General features: G+C 36.9%; 4 protein-coding genes across 5 annotated transcripts; 3 read left to right on the top strand and 1 right to left on the bottom strand.

Moving 5' to 3' along the window:
- The first annotated feature begins 672 nt into the window (after window positions 1–672).
- LOC108806196 (zinc finger protein AZF2) lies at window positions 673–2,061 on the top strand. The gene has a single exon (XM_018578244.2). It carries the CDS (start codon window positions 1,148–1,150, stop codon window positions 1,910–1,912), a length of 765 nt encoding a protein of 254 aa, XP_018433746.2. The 5' UTR covers window positions 673–1,147; the 3' UTR covers window positions 1,913–2,061.
- A 1,296-nt stretch (window positions 2,062–3,357) lies between these two features.
- Window positions 3,358–6,477, bottom strand: LOC108810484 (protein SNOWY COTYLEDON 3). Of its 2 annotated transcripts, XM_018582595.2 has the most exons (6): window positions 4,893–6,477; window positions 4,517–4,636; window positions 4,310–4,426; window positions 4,116–4,205; window positions 3,801–3,908; window positions 3,358–3,719 (listed from the first exon to the last, which is right to left on the bottom strand). In XM_018582595.2, exons 1-6 carry the CDS (start codon window positions 6,309–6,311, stop codon window positions 3,654–3,656), a joined length of 1,920 nt encoding a protein of 639 aa, XP_018438097.1. In that variant the 5' UTR covers window positions 6,312–6,477; the 3' UTR covers window positions 3,358–3,653. The 2 variants fall into 2 exon arrangements, 1 of the variants encoding a protein (XP_018438097.1); XR_008934738.1 differs by lacking the exon at window positions 3,358–3,719 and having other exon boundaries at window positions 3,845–3,908; window positions 4,116–4,201.
- A 2,274-nt stretch (window positions 6,478–8,751) lies between these two features.
- On the top strand, window positions 8,752–11,108 carry LOC108805773 (probable polyamine transporter At3g19553). The gene is given in 4 exon segments (XM_018577710.2): window positions 8,752–8,780; window positions 8,782–8,966; window positions 9,073–10,075; window positions 10,452–11,108. Coding segments are annotated over 4 exon segments (1,665 nt in total). The 5' UTR covers window positions 8,752–8,766; the 3' UTR covers window positions 10,915–11,108.
- Window positions 11,109–13,683: 2,575 nt separating this feature from the next.
- On the top strand, window positions 13,684–14,704 carry LOC108810370 (uncharacterized). The gene is made up of 2 exons (XM_018582486.2): window positions 13,684–13,880; window positions 14,263–14,704. The coding sequence occupies exons 1-2, from the start codon at window positions 13,834–13,836 to the stop codon at window positions 14,549–14,551; spliced, it is 336 nt and encodes a 111-aa protein (XP_018437988.1). The 5' UTR covers window positions 13,684–13,833; the 3' UTR covers window positions 14,552–14,704.
- The last annotated feature ends 988 nt before the right edge of the window (window positions 14,705–15,692 follow it).

The raw sequence follows: 15,692 nt of genomic DNA, 5'->3' as shown, positions 1-15,692 counted from the left end.
ACGTGTCCTATAAACACACCCCGTTCAAATTGCTAATACGGTACGCCACGACATACCTAATCTTGTTCTCACCTACACTCAACTCCACTGAAGTTAGCTCAACATTTTCTTAACTTCCGAAAGTGTTGTTTTGTTTTTCGATTTCATTAATGATTAACGAGTTATCTCATTTTTTTTTTCAATTTCATTAATGATTTACTTTACTGATTCTTTTTTTTTGTAAACTTACTTTACTGATTCTTACCATGCGGTAAAGATAACTAAACTGAGATCATGATGATTAGATAATGGAAATAATCCAGAATTTCTGATAAATCTTTGAAAGATTAGTACCCAAAAGAACGTACATTAAGCGTGTACGCGTTTGGCTTAAGACGTGCCCCACACGGCTCGTGGCCCGTAGCCAACACATAAGTCAGCTCCACGGGAAAGGTATGCTTCTTTTTTATATCAACTAAAACCTGTTTTTGGGTTTACCGATTTTATTAAATTTCTGGTTCTTGACTTTGAACCGGTCTCTCACTCGTGACTAGACTAATACTACCTTCTTAGGTCAGCTGTGACCCAAAAACTCGGTTATTTCTACAATAGTTTACATCAATACTTAGCTTAGTTTATTTGACCAATTTGGGGGTGGGGGGTTAATTTTAGTATAAAATCTCTGATTATTTATATATAACTTCGATGATTTTCCTATATTATGGGTGTTTCTTTAGTATCAGAATGGCTTTTGTATAAGAAAAAACAAAGACAAGATATGAACGTGTTAAAATTTAAGGTGTTTACATCTGATTTGATAATTAATGTAATTTGTATTTGGTTGCATTTCTAAATCATCTTTTTATTTCTAGTCGGACACATATTCAAGAGCTAACATGTTTTATGCAATAAAAATAAAATCATTGTTGAGATTATGATTTGATTTCTGTTTAAAATCATTATCTTCCATATTTATTACTATAGTGTTAGGCCTCATAAGTAACAAAACAGAGTATATAAATACGAGACCGACTTAATACTCATCCGCCACGTGGTTTTGCGTATAAAAAAAACAGAGTCCAAACATTTCCTCACCACTTCACTCCATTTCCTCATCTAACATCGACGAAGAAGAAGAGACACAACACACAAAAAGACTCGTCTGATTATGGCTCTCGAAGCGATGAATCCTCCTTCGTTCACAGTCCGTAAAGATGATCCGATGAACGACGCCGTTTTCATGGAGCCTTGGCTGAAACGCAAACGCTCGAAACGCCAGCGTTCTCGCAGCCCTTCTCCATCCTCTTCCTCCTCGCCGCCTCGATCTCGCCGACCTAAATCCGAGAGTCAGGAGGATCCTACAGAGGAAGAGTATCTCGCTCTCTGTCTCCTCAAGCTCGCTAAAGACAAACACTCTCCCCCGCCGCCGCCGCCGCCAACGCAAGATTCGACAAAGCTTTCGTACAAGTGCAGCGTTTGCGGGAAAGCGTTTCCTTCGTATCAGGCTTTAGGCGGACATAAAGCCAGTCACCGAATCAAACCTCCAGCAAATGATTCAACGAGCATAGAGAAGCATCCCAGTTCCACCACCGTCCCACCTTCCGGGAAGATTCACGAGTGCTCTATCTGCCGTAAAGTGTTTCCGACGGGTCAAGCTCTCGGCGGTCACAAACGCTGTCACTACGAAGGAAACCTCGGAGGAAGCAAATCGATCAGCCAGAGTGGAAGCGTGTCGAGCACGGTTTCGGAAGAACGAAGCAACCGCGTGTTGATCGATCTAAACCTTCCGGCTTTACCGGAGCTCAGCCTACATCATCACAACCCAGTCGTCGACGATGAGATTCTGAGTCCGTTGACCGGGAAGAAACCGCTTTTGTTGACCGGTCGTGACCAAGTCATCGTCAAGAAAGAAGATTTATCTCTTAGAATATAATAATATTCGATTATTATACATAAAACTTTAGTTTCATTTTCATTCGTTATAATTATTTTTATTTTAATGGGATTGGTTATTCATTCTATGTTAGGGATACATACAAAATTTGATTGTTTGGATTCGAATAAATCATAGTTTCATTTTGATTGTTATTTAGCTTTACTAATCTCTCCAGTTCAGTTTGTATAATATAAGAGACGTGTCATTCTGTGTGTGAACACAGAGCAGATATAGTTGGGGGAACGAGAATCCGAATCCTTCCATGTGGATTCGTTCCTTGATTAGCACATGTATTATCAGTTCGGTACATAATTGAAACAATATTTTCTTTGCCATGCCTTCTGGCCACTAAAACTATAGAGTGTATTTCTTTATTTGTATTAAATATTTAAATCGTAATTAATTGCACATGCGTTTTTAGCAAAGCATGGATCGTTATTTAATTTTGTTGATTGTATCGAATCATAAATACAAATGTGACCACGAATCTGTGCATTGGTTCTTTACTTCTTAGGTATGTGATTAAGATTCCTGGCCACTAAACTTTAATTCGAGCCTAACTTCTTTGTACCATTTAATTTATTATAACGGTGTTTCAAGATAATAATTGAATTTGTTTCATGCCGACCATCTGATTAATTGGTTGTTTGATAGCGAGATCAGCAAATATTACTTGTTTCGTTTTGCTTTGACACTACTGAAACTGTATTCGCTCGTGTACGGTTTCACCTAATCACACACTAAAGAGAACCAAACACGCTACTACTAAGTGTAAAGTCATTTACTAATACGCGTCGCAAATTCAATAGAACCACATATATGTTCTGCAACGTATTTTCTTAATTTTCAACAGTGACAGCCATTTTGGTTTGGCGGTGCTATGATATCTTACACCAAAAGAACACCATAAAACTATTTTTTATTAAATAAAGAGAAGCCTCAAATTCGGTATAGATGAGAAGTACAAGATATTGTGTGAATGACAAGTACAAAAAAGGTTTGAAAAGTTTGTAATTAAAGACTTAAGAGGATAAGAATATTGAAAATTCTAGATCAACTGTGTATACATTACAATTCGTGGTCGTTTTGTATATAAACTATGATGTTCTTGACGTGTTGCCAATTAATTATCTTTATCCAAACAAATTCTTATAAAGCTTTTATTTCTTTGTTCTTATTATCTATATACACTTCTCTGTTGATTGTACTGAACAAATAAGAATAATGACGTCATTTGTCTAGTTCGTTAAGCACACAAACACTGAAACACACGTAGTCCAAATGCATTTGATGCTGGCACTTGAGGAAAAACGACAAGATATGTATTTATAAAAACGACAAGCAGTCTACCATCGGTAAGAAAATCAATACCTAAATAAGTAAATGCCTAAATGGGAAAGATCTGGAATGTCGATCCAAAAGGAGAAGCAACACACGATCAATCGTTAGAGAACCTTTCTTTTATATACACTTTTTTCTTCATTAGAGAACCAAAGAGAACGATTCATTGTATACAATTAACGCTGAACTTCATAGGTTAAAAAAAAAGCACCACATTCTATTCTTTTAACTTTCTCTAATGTAATCTCCAAAAACAAGAAACTTACGCAAGGAAACAGATATCCCTCGAGAGTCTCACCTTAATCCGGTTGAAAATGATAAAGGTCGTGGGAACGTAAGCATGGTTAGAAATCATGTCGGCAGTGGTGTGAGAGTAGAGTCATAAACCCATCAATTTCTACAGTTGTGAAGTCAGTTTCCGGCTTAGTTGTATTATGTGCGTCTTCATGCTACAGTCTTTAACCTAGCAAGAGACATTGATTTGCTTATGAAACCTTGATCAGGAAGGAAAATGCAAAAGAAGCAGAGAGAATCATTCTTTAACCTGCATAGCTGCTACTATTGATAAGAATCCTTGACACTGTTCAAGCAAGACCTTTTCTTGTGCAGTGATATTCACCATCTCCGCCATTACTGAATTCATTTCATCCACCTACCAATGACATCAAAGAATAGAAAGAAAATTGCACAGAGATTAGTGGGACTACAAGTATGGTTCACAAAACACTGAGCAATTCGTATGTTAAACCACTCAAGACAAATGAATTGACAAATAACCGGGTTTTAGTTTCTGACCGGAGTAATTGGTTCTGGACATAACTATCATTCATGTTATAATCACTGAGACAAGGAAATTTACCTTCGATGTGAGCGAGAATATGGAAGACGCCATAGCGTGCATGACATCAACAGCTGAACTAATAGCATGCTTAAGCTCTAGAACATCTACCTAACAACACAGAAATCATAAAACGCATTCAGAAAACAGACTCTAATGATACAAAATAAGCGAAAACAAACATATCATGGTCAGGCAAAGAGGCCCTCACTCACCACAGCTTTTCCAATTATTGGAAGACGAAGTGTGCTGGCTTTCAAGGCTTCAGTTGCTCCTAACAAAGAATTTGAATGATCTCTATCTAGAAGAGACCATTCTTCTAAGTAACTCATCTACAATTTCCAAATACAATGATCCCGTTACCATCAACAGAGCAGTTACAAACATAATTACAGACATTGCTAGAAGTGCATATTCCTTACCTGCTCCTTCAAGATGGAAGCTAGTTTCAATTTCTGCTTCAGTAAGAGCAACCTGATCCGTTTCAGAGTGACAGAATGGCGCAAGTCCGAGATTGATACCCAAGCATTCCACAGGTTTTTCTGTCAAACAAAAAACCTGTGCCTTCACTAGAGTGTGTATAGTTTTGTGACCGAGTTAATGACTCAACTATCTATAAAAATACCATATGCTACCAATAGCTAGACTTCATAACCTTATCTACCGTTAGCTAGATTACAAATCATGCATTCCATAAGTCTGCTTACGATCCAAGCAGGCACACACATGAAATGGCACAACCATAAATCCACATTCACTAACATAGCACTAATGCGGTAATGTAAACGATAAAGGTACCTCTGCACTCAGTCTCTGCACCATGAAAGCGGAGTCAGCCCTGGCATTGGCAAACCGCCACTGAAGATGACGGTTATACAAAAGCCTCAACAAGTGGGCATCCACAACCCGATCCTCCCCAATTTTCCCTCTCCTAATATCAGCAGAGAAACAAAGAATCGAAGGCAAGATGCGGTTATAAGCGTTCATCTGCTCAGAAACTCCATTCCTCACACGAGAAGGACTTGAAACTGCCCTAGCTTGACCTGTCGCCCAAACCTTACTCGGTGAAGCAGGCCGAGTAGTAACAGCACCTCTTATCGGAGAAGCATGACCACGAGGAGATGACACCAACGACGGACTATCACTAGAGAACCGTTTAGACTGGGTCAGCTTTGTTGACATACTACTGATCCTCGAACTCGGAGTAGAGCACCGAGGTGAGCCACCAGGATCCTGCAACCGTCGTAACCGGGTGTTAGTCTCTTGCCAAAACTTAGCAGAAGCCATACTGTTACATTGTAAGCTCCTTTTAGAGATTTCACCACGTTCCTGCGCACCATTAGTGCTACCAGATGAAACACTATCTGTATCAGACGCAGTAAAGTCAGTAGTGCTTGTGACGACGACACTTGTCTTTCTCTCATCTCTCAATTCCAAAACTCCATCAACTTCTCCCAAATCTAAACCTAGTCTCCTCCCATCAGTATAAACCCTATAACTCTCATCAATCAGAGAATGCTGCAACATTGACGTTCCCACAAACTTAGATCCAAGCTTCTTTCCTCTATCATCATCCACATTTCTAGAAAGTGAACTCGGCGCAGATTCGGAAGTTCCTCTCCTTGAAGCGCCAGGCCAGAGTTTCTGCTGGTCCACCGGATTTGAGTTCTCCCTCTGATCTCGAACCGGAGTCGGCTTCCGCCGATCGGGAGTAGGTTTCCGGTGAGAAACCGGCGTGGTGGTAGTAGTACTAGTAGTAGTAGTCTCCTTCTTCTTCTTGCTAATCGGAAGGGAGAACGCCTCTCCTTGGAAGGAAACAGATAAGCTCCTGGTGGAAGTGATGAGCATCTTCGCGGCCACCGACAGTTCGGTGACGGGAGGCCGGCGGCGGTCTACGGATTGGGACCGATTGAGGAGCGAGGAAGGCGTTTTAGTGAAATTAGAAGCGCGAGGGAGCAGTGGGGAAGGATATCGCTTACTCGTCTTGAGTAATGCAGACGAAGAAGAAGAAGTGGTAGAGGAGGTTGAGTGAGAAGGGGAAGGAGAAGGAGAAGGGGATGATGATAAGTAGCGAGAGGGGACGTTTTTGAGTCTAGGTCTTCTTCCGCCATTGTGGTTGGGTTGAGGTTTATCTTCCGGATCTGGAGGCGGTTTACTAGTGCGAGTGGTGGTGGAGATTCCTGCTGCTGCTGCTGCTTGAGGAATCGCAGGAACCATTTATCTCTCCTCTTCTTTTTCTTTTTCTTCGTCGTCGTCTGGTTCGGCGGCTTGGTGATCCTTAGAGTGCATTACAGAGATTTTGTCACGCTTTAGCCGGAGGATTGGGTGCGAAACAAAAGATCCTCTATGAGATTTTGCAATTAACTTGCCTTCGCAGTGAAGAGAGAGATGTGAGTAGGGGTGGGCGTTCGGGTACCCGTTCGGGTACGGATCGGGTATTTCGGATTTTCGGGTATTTCGGTATAGGAGTGTAATATCTGTTCGGGTATTTCTTTACTTCGGGTCGGGTTCGGGTATTTTTAGTTCCGGGTTGGGTATTTCGGGTCAGATTTTCGGATATTTAGATTTTGGAAAAAAATATTAAATTTTTCATTTCTCAAGTTTTTTTGTATTTAAAAAATATAAATTTCACTTAACTGATTTTTTATTTTCTAATAATTGAATGATTAACAAATTTGAAGATAACATTTTACAAATAAAAGATAATAAATTGATTATTATTTTTAAATTTTGGACGTAACTTTTGTTAATGCATGAAATAAAAATCTTGACATGCATTTTAAGTGAATAAAAATTCACCTTTTTCCAATTATATGAAAATTATCTAATTTTGAACTATGTGCATAATAAAAATAAACATTTTGAATAAAATTAAAGAAGTAAACTAGGAATATAGACCTAAGTATACATATGTTCGGTTATCTTCGGATATCTATTCGGGTTCGGGTATTACCCGTTCGGGTTCGAATATCCAATCTCTCCTAATTCAATACCCGTTCGGGTATTTTGCTACTTCGGTTCGGTTTCGGTTCGGGTTTTTTCAGTCGGGTACGGGTACAGGTTCGGGTATCGGATAAAATGCCCACCCCTAGATGTGAGAGTGGAGGGTGGGGTTTCTCGATTTGGGGTTTTCTCAAACTTTATACTAGTATACTTCTGCCTTGAGTAGCTCAATCTTTTTCTTCTTCTTTTCGAGTCTCTATTTATTAAGGGGTCTTGTTCGTTTATTCATTGGCTAAAAAGCTTAAATGTAGATAGCTGATTGGTTAACAACAAAAAAAAAAAAGATAGCTGATTGTTTCGTTTCATAGCCAACAAATCCTTACATAACTTGACTACCACTAATGTGTGCCATAACTATATGTAACTAAATTTTGTCACGTTGAGCCAATGTATAAGTAAGTGTTCATAAAAAAATAAAAGACAAAAGTCTGATATAATAACCTTTTTCCAATTGGTATTTTGCTTGTTGCTTCAACATTCTCTTTTTCCTTTTATCAAATCAGTATGAACTTAAATCATGCTAGTGTACTGTAGTAGTCTGTTGTGTAGTTCATATGAATGAAGTAGAGAAGTCAAATTAATCATACTCATAGTGTGTTTGTTTGTTTACAGAAAGCTTTTAGTGATATGTAAACAACTTGGACCTCCTCCTTCACATTTGGTCTTTTTTATAGATGTTGGGGATGCATGTCCAACTAATATGATGTGCTTTTAAGATCACATTTATTGTTTTGATGTTTTTTTTTTGGAGAAAAAGCCTTTGTTTTGATGTTTTTTACGTTTTGGTTTTGGTTTTACAACCTCAGTTCAGCGCCGACTCTTTTTGTATCTTTGAGATGATTCTATATTCTTCATGAACCTATTATTTCTTCTCAAGCCTTCGAACTATTGTGTCAGATTCTTGAACCATGTTTGGAGTAGGGTGAAACCCGCATCCAATAGTCTTCCATATTGTTAACTCTATAGAACCCTTTCAACAACTAAAGCAGTCTTTCATCATGTTTGTTCTTCTTCTTTTTCATTGGTTTGGTAAGGAATATAAATACTCTATAAATTACGTGGGTAATAATTCTTTTGTGGGCCTTTGAAACGAAACTAAGATTCATAAATTGTGTTAACCATAGCGCACTTATCAAGAGTGTTGGTAATGGTATGCCTACTTATTAGTTATTACTCATCATGGATGAGGTCCAACTATTGATTTAATGTGGTTTTTATTATGAATCATTGATGGAAACAATGGTTCGTGGAAGAGGCTGCAGCTAAAGCAACCCATTTAAATTAGAATCTCAAGATCAGCACACAGTTCCAAACTTGGTATTGTAAAATATGACTAGTAATCAAACAAAAAAATTATGACTAGTAATCTCATCCTTTGATTTTGTCTCCTCGAGGTAGCTGAACCTTAGCTAATTACTGGATCTACCACCCAGCTTCGAAACTTTACTGATATGAATCTCAAAAGAAACTATGTTTATTTTTGACATTGGGCTGATAAGGCCCAATCCAGTAAGTTACAAAACTGATTTGAATTTTGTTTTATATCAATAAATTAGATTCAGTTTGACATTGCAAAAGATTCATGTCCGAAGCAAAAGTTTGACGAAGTCCTGGATCGATAGGGCAAGTGTAGTGGGAGCCATGTGGCGTCTTTAATTACAGAAAACTAATGAACACACCAAAATCGATTCCACAAGATCTTTTCAAATCATCAGACGTCACCATCCCATCTTAAATCTGATAAGGAAAATTTGTTCAAGCCTCCGTCTTCCCTAATCATTTTCATCTTCTTTCTCTTCATCAATCTCTGTGTTCAACAGAAAAAGAGAGACAGAGACCCAGAAACCAATCGAGTTTCTTTGACTTCTGGTTTGTAACTAAATCCTCTGCCTTTTGAACAGAGTCTCTTTAAAGTCTCTTGCTTTTTAGATTTTATCTCCAAAGTTTCAATCTTTATTTGTTTTTTTTTCCACAGGACTCTCTCTCTCTCGCTCTTGTTTGATGGGTGAAGAGATAATCACAAACGATGAAAACGGCGCAAAGACGAAACCAAGTCCAAAGCTGACACTCTTGCCACTTGTATTCCTCATCTTCTACGAAGTCTCTGGTGGCCCTTTTGGTGTGGAGGACTCTGTCAAATCAGGTGGCGGTCCTCTCTTAGCCCTTATAGGCTTCTTGATCTTCCCTATCATCTGGAGCATACCCGAAGCTCTAGTCACAGCCGAGCTCGCCACAAGCTTCCCTGAGAACGGTGGATACGTGGTCTGGATCTCTTCCGCGTTTGGTCCCTTCTGGGGGTTCCAGGAAGGGTTTTGGAAATGGTTCAGTGGTGTTATGGACAATGCTCTTTACCCTGTTCTGTTTCTTGATTACTTGAAACATTCGTTCCCTGTTTTGGACCATGTAGCTGCTCGTGTTCCTACTCTATTAGTCCTCACGTTCTCGCTCACGTACTTGAACTATAGAGGCTTGCATATCGTTGGCTTCTCAGCTGTTCTGCTGGCTGTTTTCTCCCTCTGTCCTTTCGTTGTGATGGCTCTGCTAGCGGTTCCTAGGATCAGTCCTAAGCGTTGGTTGTTTGTGGATTTCAAGAAAGTTAACTGGAGAGGCTACTTCAACACCATGTTTTGGAATCTCAACTATTGGGACAAGGCCAGTACTCTTGCTGGAGAGGTTGAGTCCCCCGGGAAGACGTTTCCGAAGGCTTTGTTTGGAGCTGTTTTGTTGGTTATGGGATCTTATTTGATTCCTTTGATGGCGGGGACTGGAGCTTTAAGCGAGTCGGCGTCTGGTGAGTGGAGTGATGGGTATTTTGCTGAGGTTGGAATGCTTATTGGAGGTGTTTGGCTCAAGGGTTGGATACAAGCTGCTGCTGCTATGTCAAATCTTGGATTGTTTGAAGCTGAGATGAGTAGTGATGCTTTTCAGCTTCTTGGTATGAGTGAGATGGGGATGCTCCCTGCCTTTTTCGCCCAGAGGTCAGTTACTTAGTCCCAGGCCCCTATTTTTTTCTTCTCTTTAGATGATATACATAGATCCCAAATTAAAATATATATATATAATATATATATATATATATATTATTAAAATTCTTAGTTCATAAGATTGTGTTTTGGTTATGATCGATGTTCAAGAAATCGCTAGGTGGTAATTAGACTCTTTATAGAGAACTATTGATTAGTCGGACGTCTAAACTGATTTTTTAAACTGATTTTTTGAACGCTCAGACTGATTCTTTAAAAAGAAATCGTTTCTTTTTTTAGGTTCGATTTATCTCTGTATAGGTGCCTAAACCGACTTTTAGAACACTGCTTTTGTACAACTCGGTTTAACGTTCTTTGTGTGTTGATGCAGGTCAAAGTATGGGACACCAACGATCAGTATCTTGTGCTCAGCAACAGGAGTCATATTCTTGTCATGGATGAGCTTTCAAGAGATCATAGAGTTTCTCAACTTCTTGTACGCCTTAGGAATGCTTCTTGAATTCGCAGCCTTTGTCAAGCTAAGGATCAAGAAACCGGAACTTAACCGACCTTATAGAGTTCCCTTAAACACCTTAGGAGCTCTAGTGCTTTGTCTGCCTCCTTCTCTGCTTCTCATCCTTGTGATGGTTTTGGCCACCGCAAAGACGTTTTTAATCAGCGGTGTGATCATTGCTGTTGGGTTCTGCTTGCACCCGTTCCTAAAACTCGTGAAGGAGAAACGATGGGCGAGATTCATCCCAGAGGAAACAAGACCAGTTTTAGAAGTTCCATCTGAGTCGCAGGTGGATGATGAAGAACATGGAGATGAGTCTTCTGCTAGCCTTCTCCCATGAACTCCACCTGCACAAGACGGATCAATGAAAACATTGTGATTCATTCGCATGTCTTAAAAAGAGACATGGACTTTGTATAGTTTTGTATGGATGCAGTTTATTTACGTCTTGTTCAGGTTTTGGTTTTTAGTACATACACGAAAAAGGTGTGGTAACATGAAGGTTTCTGAATTAATTTGTCTAAGATTACCGTATGATTAAAATGTATACTATAATCAAAACCAAAACCTGGGTATCATAATTTAGAGCTAGTTTGGAGTTATAATATATGTTCAGTCAATATAAAGTAAAACAAACTCGTACCAATTTATATAGTAATTAATCATGCTTTAATAATAATGGTTAAATCTTATTAAATTCTCTTTTATTCATTCATTTATTTTGTTCAATTTTATGTTTCGTAAAACATAATTATATTTTTCTGTTCAATTTCTTTTGGTTCAGACATAATTGTATATTCTCTTTTAAAATTAAAGCTAGATTTGCACTTCAGTGGTTCTAAACTAAAGGACAATGTTTGTCACATCCAAATGAAAAAAATGGGAAAGGAAAAGAAAAGTTTTCAAGATTCCCCCACGGCCCCACCTGAGGTTGAGAGGTTCGTTAGAACAAGCATCTTAATAGTGCTTCTTTCTATAGTTTATATTATTCTCTTAAACATTGTGTCTTTTTTACCAAAAAAAAAACATTGTATCTTTTAGATTTTTCTTACAAGACTAGGCGAAGCAAAATTCAATGTGAATTTAACTATTTCCTTGGTCTTTTGTAGGTGGGTGTGTGCTTACTTTATGAATAGACTCAAAGACCTCTCAAGATGCTTCGAGCCTGGACTGTATCTGGGTCAATAATACTTTGGTTTCGAACAATTGGAGTCATTGTAAAAATGAAATATTGAATCTAAACGTATCAGATATAAGTTTATTTCAATTGATGATAAAATTCCTAAGACATCCATACAGACCCAAAATCAGAATTAGCTCACTGTATAAGATATAAGATGAATAATAAATGATTTTGATGGTCCTTACATGGTCTATATTTATCAAATACATTTCTCAACGCATGTTTTGAAAAGAATGAGGAAAATTACAAAGTTTTTTTTTTTGAAAAAAAATTACAAAATTATAACAACCAAATTACATCTTACCAATTTTTTTTTGGCGACTACGTCTTAACATTTTTCACCAAAAAACAACCAGTTACGTCGAATAAATTAAGATTAATGTTTAGTTTTCTTCACAGCTTTTATTAAAATAGGCAAAAGGAACCATATATTGAAATGGACTTGTCTGTCGTAAAATAGTCTTATCTTTTTAAACAAATATCTTCCATTAGATTTAGCATTTTTTTCATATGTAGCTACACAATGTACATCACGGAATATATCCTAAGTTTTCTATTGAAAAGGTTGTGAATGAACATTTTTCATAAATATGTTAAAGACTTAATAGTTAGTTTCATCGAAGAAGTTTCCATGGTGAAACTTTTTTTTCCATGGTGAAACTTTTGGAAGTAAAGTAAGGAGAGAAAAAACAAAACAACTTATGAAAATGCGTTACACTACAGAAAAGACAAGCGTATACAAATTAAACTGTAAAATATTGCCTACCAATGAGCATTCATAACGCCTTTTATTTAGAAAGTAGCATAACAATCCAGGCATGCGACACTTCAAGTGTGCAACTTGATCACCAATCGCGGGTTATCATAAAATTAAATTAGTTAGAAATATTTTATGGAGTTTGAGCTAATTATTTCTTGAAACTTTGAACTAATTATTTAAAGAAAAAAACTATGCTTGATTAGTTGATTATCTATCATATCATATTTTTACACCAAAAAATCTATATCATCCTGTTTTTTCCTAACACTTTAAGTTTGGACTGTTTTATCTCTCAGCTAGTTTTTTATTTTATTTTTATTTGTTTGACACCAAAAAGCTGAAAAGCTAGTTTTTAATTATATTATTAAGTTTTTTGATCAAAAAAAAAATTTATATTATTAAGTTTCTCTTATAAAATAATTACATCTAAACTCTGTATACGCGTGGACTGATGTTGAAATATATCCTTCTGGCAATTAGCACCGTCCGATGTCATAATCGGATTAAATTCGAAACTTCTTACAATTAATGGCTCTCATTAATTGACACTAGTTTTATCCTAAGAAACCATAACCCTTCTGTACTTTGATATTCCTGAAAACTTTTTACGTCAAATTCTCTATCTTTTTTCTTCATCCTTATATATTTCATTAACCCTAAAGTTGTATATGAGACTATGACGTATTTTCTATTGGCAAAACGATCATATTTAGAACATATTGAACGTGATACATGATTCAAACGGCAACATACTAAAATTTACATACATATACACCCATTATCTGCAATTAATTTTTTTTGACAGCTCTGCAATTAATTAAAACCTTTCATATTCGAATCTGAAACTCGAATTTCCTAATTCATTGTACGACTCAGTCGATGGTAGTCTTTCCGCACGTTAAATTATGTCAGAGTATCAACTAACTAACTGAAAAAGTATTGTAGAAAACACATATTATATCCTCACATTAAATTGTTTCAAAAAGAAAAGAAAAACGAGTAACAAACTGGAAACTAAAGAAAATATATATTATCCTCACGTTAAATTATTTTATCCTCTCTTTTCCCCCCACTCTCCATATTCTCGACCTTTTTTTTTGAAACTACCAGATTCTCTACCTTTCTCGTGTGTATATATAGAAGAGGCCAAAGAGAATTCAAAACACAAGCTCAGGTTATATAGATTGATAGAGATATATACTCATACTAATACCAAATTATATATATAAGTAAATACACTAATTCCATATAACATTATAAAGACTATTTTTGTCATTTTCTAAGTTCGTGGGTTTACTTACATATACACACAGTACATGATGAGAAGAACTGGAATCGCCAAAACACCAATGCTGCTGTTAAGGTGTCCACTCCACAACTTCCTCATCATTCTTCTTTTATTTTCACTAATCAAATGATATAATTAACCACAAAACATGAATAGAAAGTGAAAAACACACAAATCTTCGTGGTATTAATAGACTAAAAAATTTTGATATATATTTTTAAAATCTCTGTTAAAATAATATAATAAAATTTAAACACTCGTCAAAAACATATTAAAAGAAATCCGTACAAGAAACTTTTAACAAGCATTCCTTCTTAACAGTCTTAATATATCTAGCTAGGGTGGTGTTAACAGAAACTCTAAAAGTAAATGTGCAAGTCGAATATAAAAACCTTGGAGGTATTTTGTGAACTAAGCAAAAAAAAGTAAATATAGTTTTATGATAATGATGATTTAGGAGTTGGAAGCAAGTTCAAGGATGTGCAGGGATAAGCAGCAAAGCTGCAAAACAAAAGCCGATGGTCATCGACTACTCTGAAGATATCTCCTATCATAAATTAGACGTCAACTCTGGCGGGGAAGAGGAATGGGTCCCACACCCACGTACCGGAATATTCTTTCCGCCGGGACAAGAGTGGGTGATGGATGGTGTCCCTGACGGTGCTGCTTCCTTTGACATGACGTTTTGGCTTAGGAACGTCGACGGTGTGGACAAACCTGATCCTGACCATCGTTTTCCTAAATGAAACAAAAAAGTATAACTATGACTGAGTGACTTAATAACCATAGTGAGACTATACTATGAAATTATAACAAAATAATCCCGAGGAATGGTGTGTATCCACGTTTTATTATGATAATAATGTATGACGGTTCAATAGCAATGCTTGCTTAATTAATTAATATCTTCGTTGTGATTATCATTTTGTATGTGCTAGTTTATGCATCCACTATGCAGAACTTTCTCTCATATTTTTTTTGTCGTATGTTCTTACCTGAGGTTGAGAGATTATTTACACAAATTATAACAGGGTGTCTTAATAATAGTGCTTCTTAGTTCCTGGATTTAAAACAAGCAAAAACATTAATTCTGTCGTTATGCTTTTCTTATAAAAATTTACACACCAGTGTGAATTCATTTGATTGGGTGTGCTCACTTTATAGATAAACTTCTCATACTAGTTGGAGCTTCGAGCGCAGATGGGTCGATGATACTTTGGTTTTGAACCATTGGAGTAAACAATCCGAGTAACTAATAAAGAGATCGTGCAGACATAGTGTAATTGGTTTGTTGCCAATTTTAGTTATATGATTTTGTCGAGATGAGAAAGATAATCGAAAATGCAAAACTGTACGGGTGCTTCAGAAGTTTAACAATAAATGGAAGATTTCTAACCAATGGATTGAGCTCAAATTTAAATACAAAATATAGGCTTAAGTTGTCTTTTTCACTGCCACCAGTTTAAAATCTATCAAGAGTTTTCATCTATGAATCACTTAGATCGAAGGTGCGAAGTACTAAACTTTAGGCCCGTTATCTCCCACATGCTCATAGTCAGCCTTTAGATATTTTGATTTAAAAAATAACTCCTCGTCCCAAAGTTGGTTTGTACCCCGGGAACAAAAGAATCAACTCCTTTATACTACCACTAAACTACCAACACTTTGATTCAAAACTTCTTACAACCAATGGTTCTCACTAATCGACATTAATTTATGTTAATAAACAATATTTTGAATACTTTGACGTCTTTTTTTGTCCTGTAAGTTTTTATTAAATGATTGAAGGATGCATAGTCGAAATACTTAAATGGCTGTCATACCTAACACCAGAGAGGCAGAGACTAAAGCTGGAGGTTTTGGTTAAAGAAACCAAACCCGGAATCA

The sequence above is a fragment of the Raphanus sativus genome, chromosome 6 (assembly GCF_000801105.2).
Source record: "Raphanus sativus cultivar WK10039 chromosome 6, ASM80110v3, whole genome shotgun sequence".
Classification (NCBI taxonomy): Eukaryota; Viridiplantae; Streptophyta; class Magnoliopsida; order Brassicales; family Brassicaceae; genus Raphanus; species Raphanus sativus.
The sequence above is the reverse complement of the archived record's forward strand: the minus strand, read 5'-3'. Positions and strand labels throughout refer to the sequence as shown.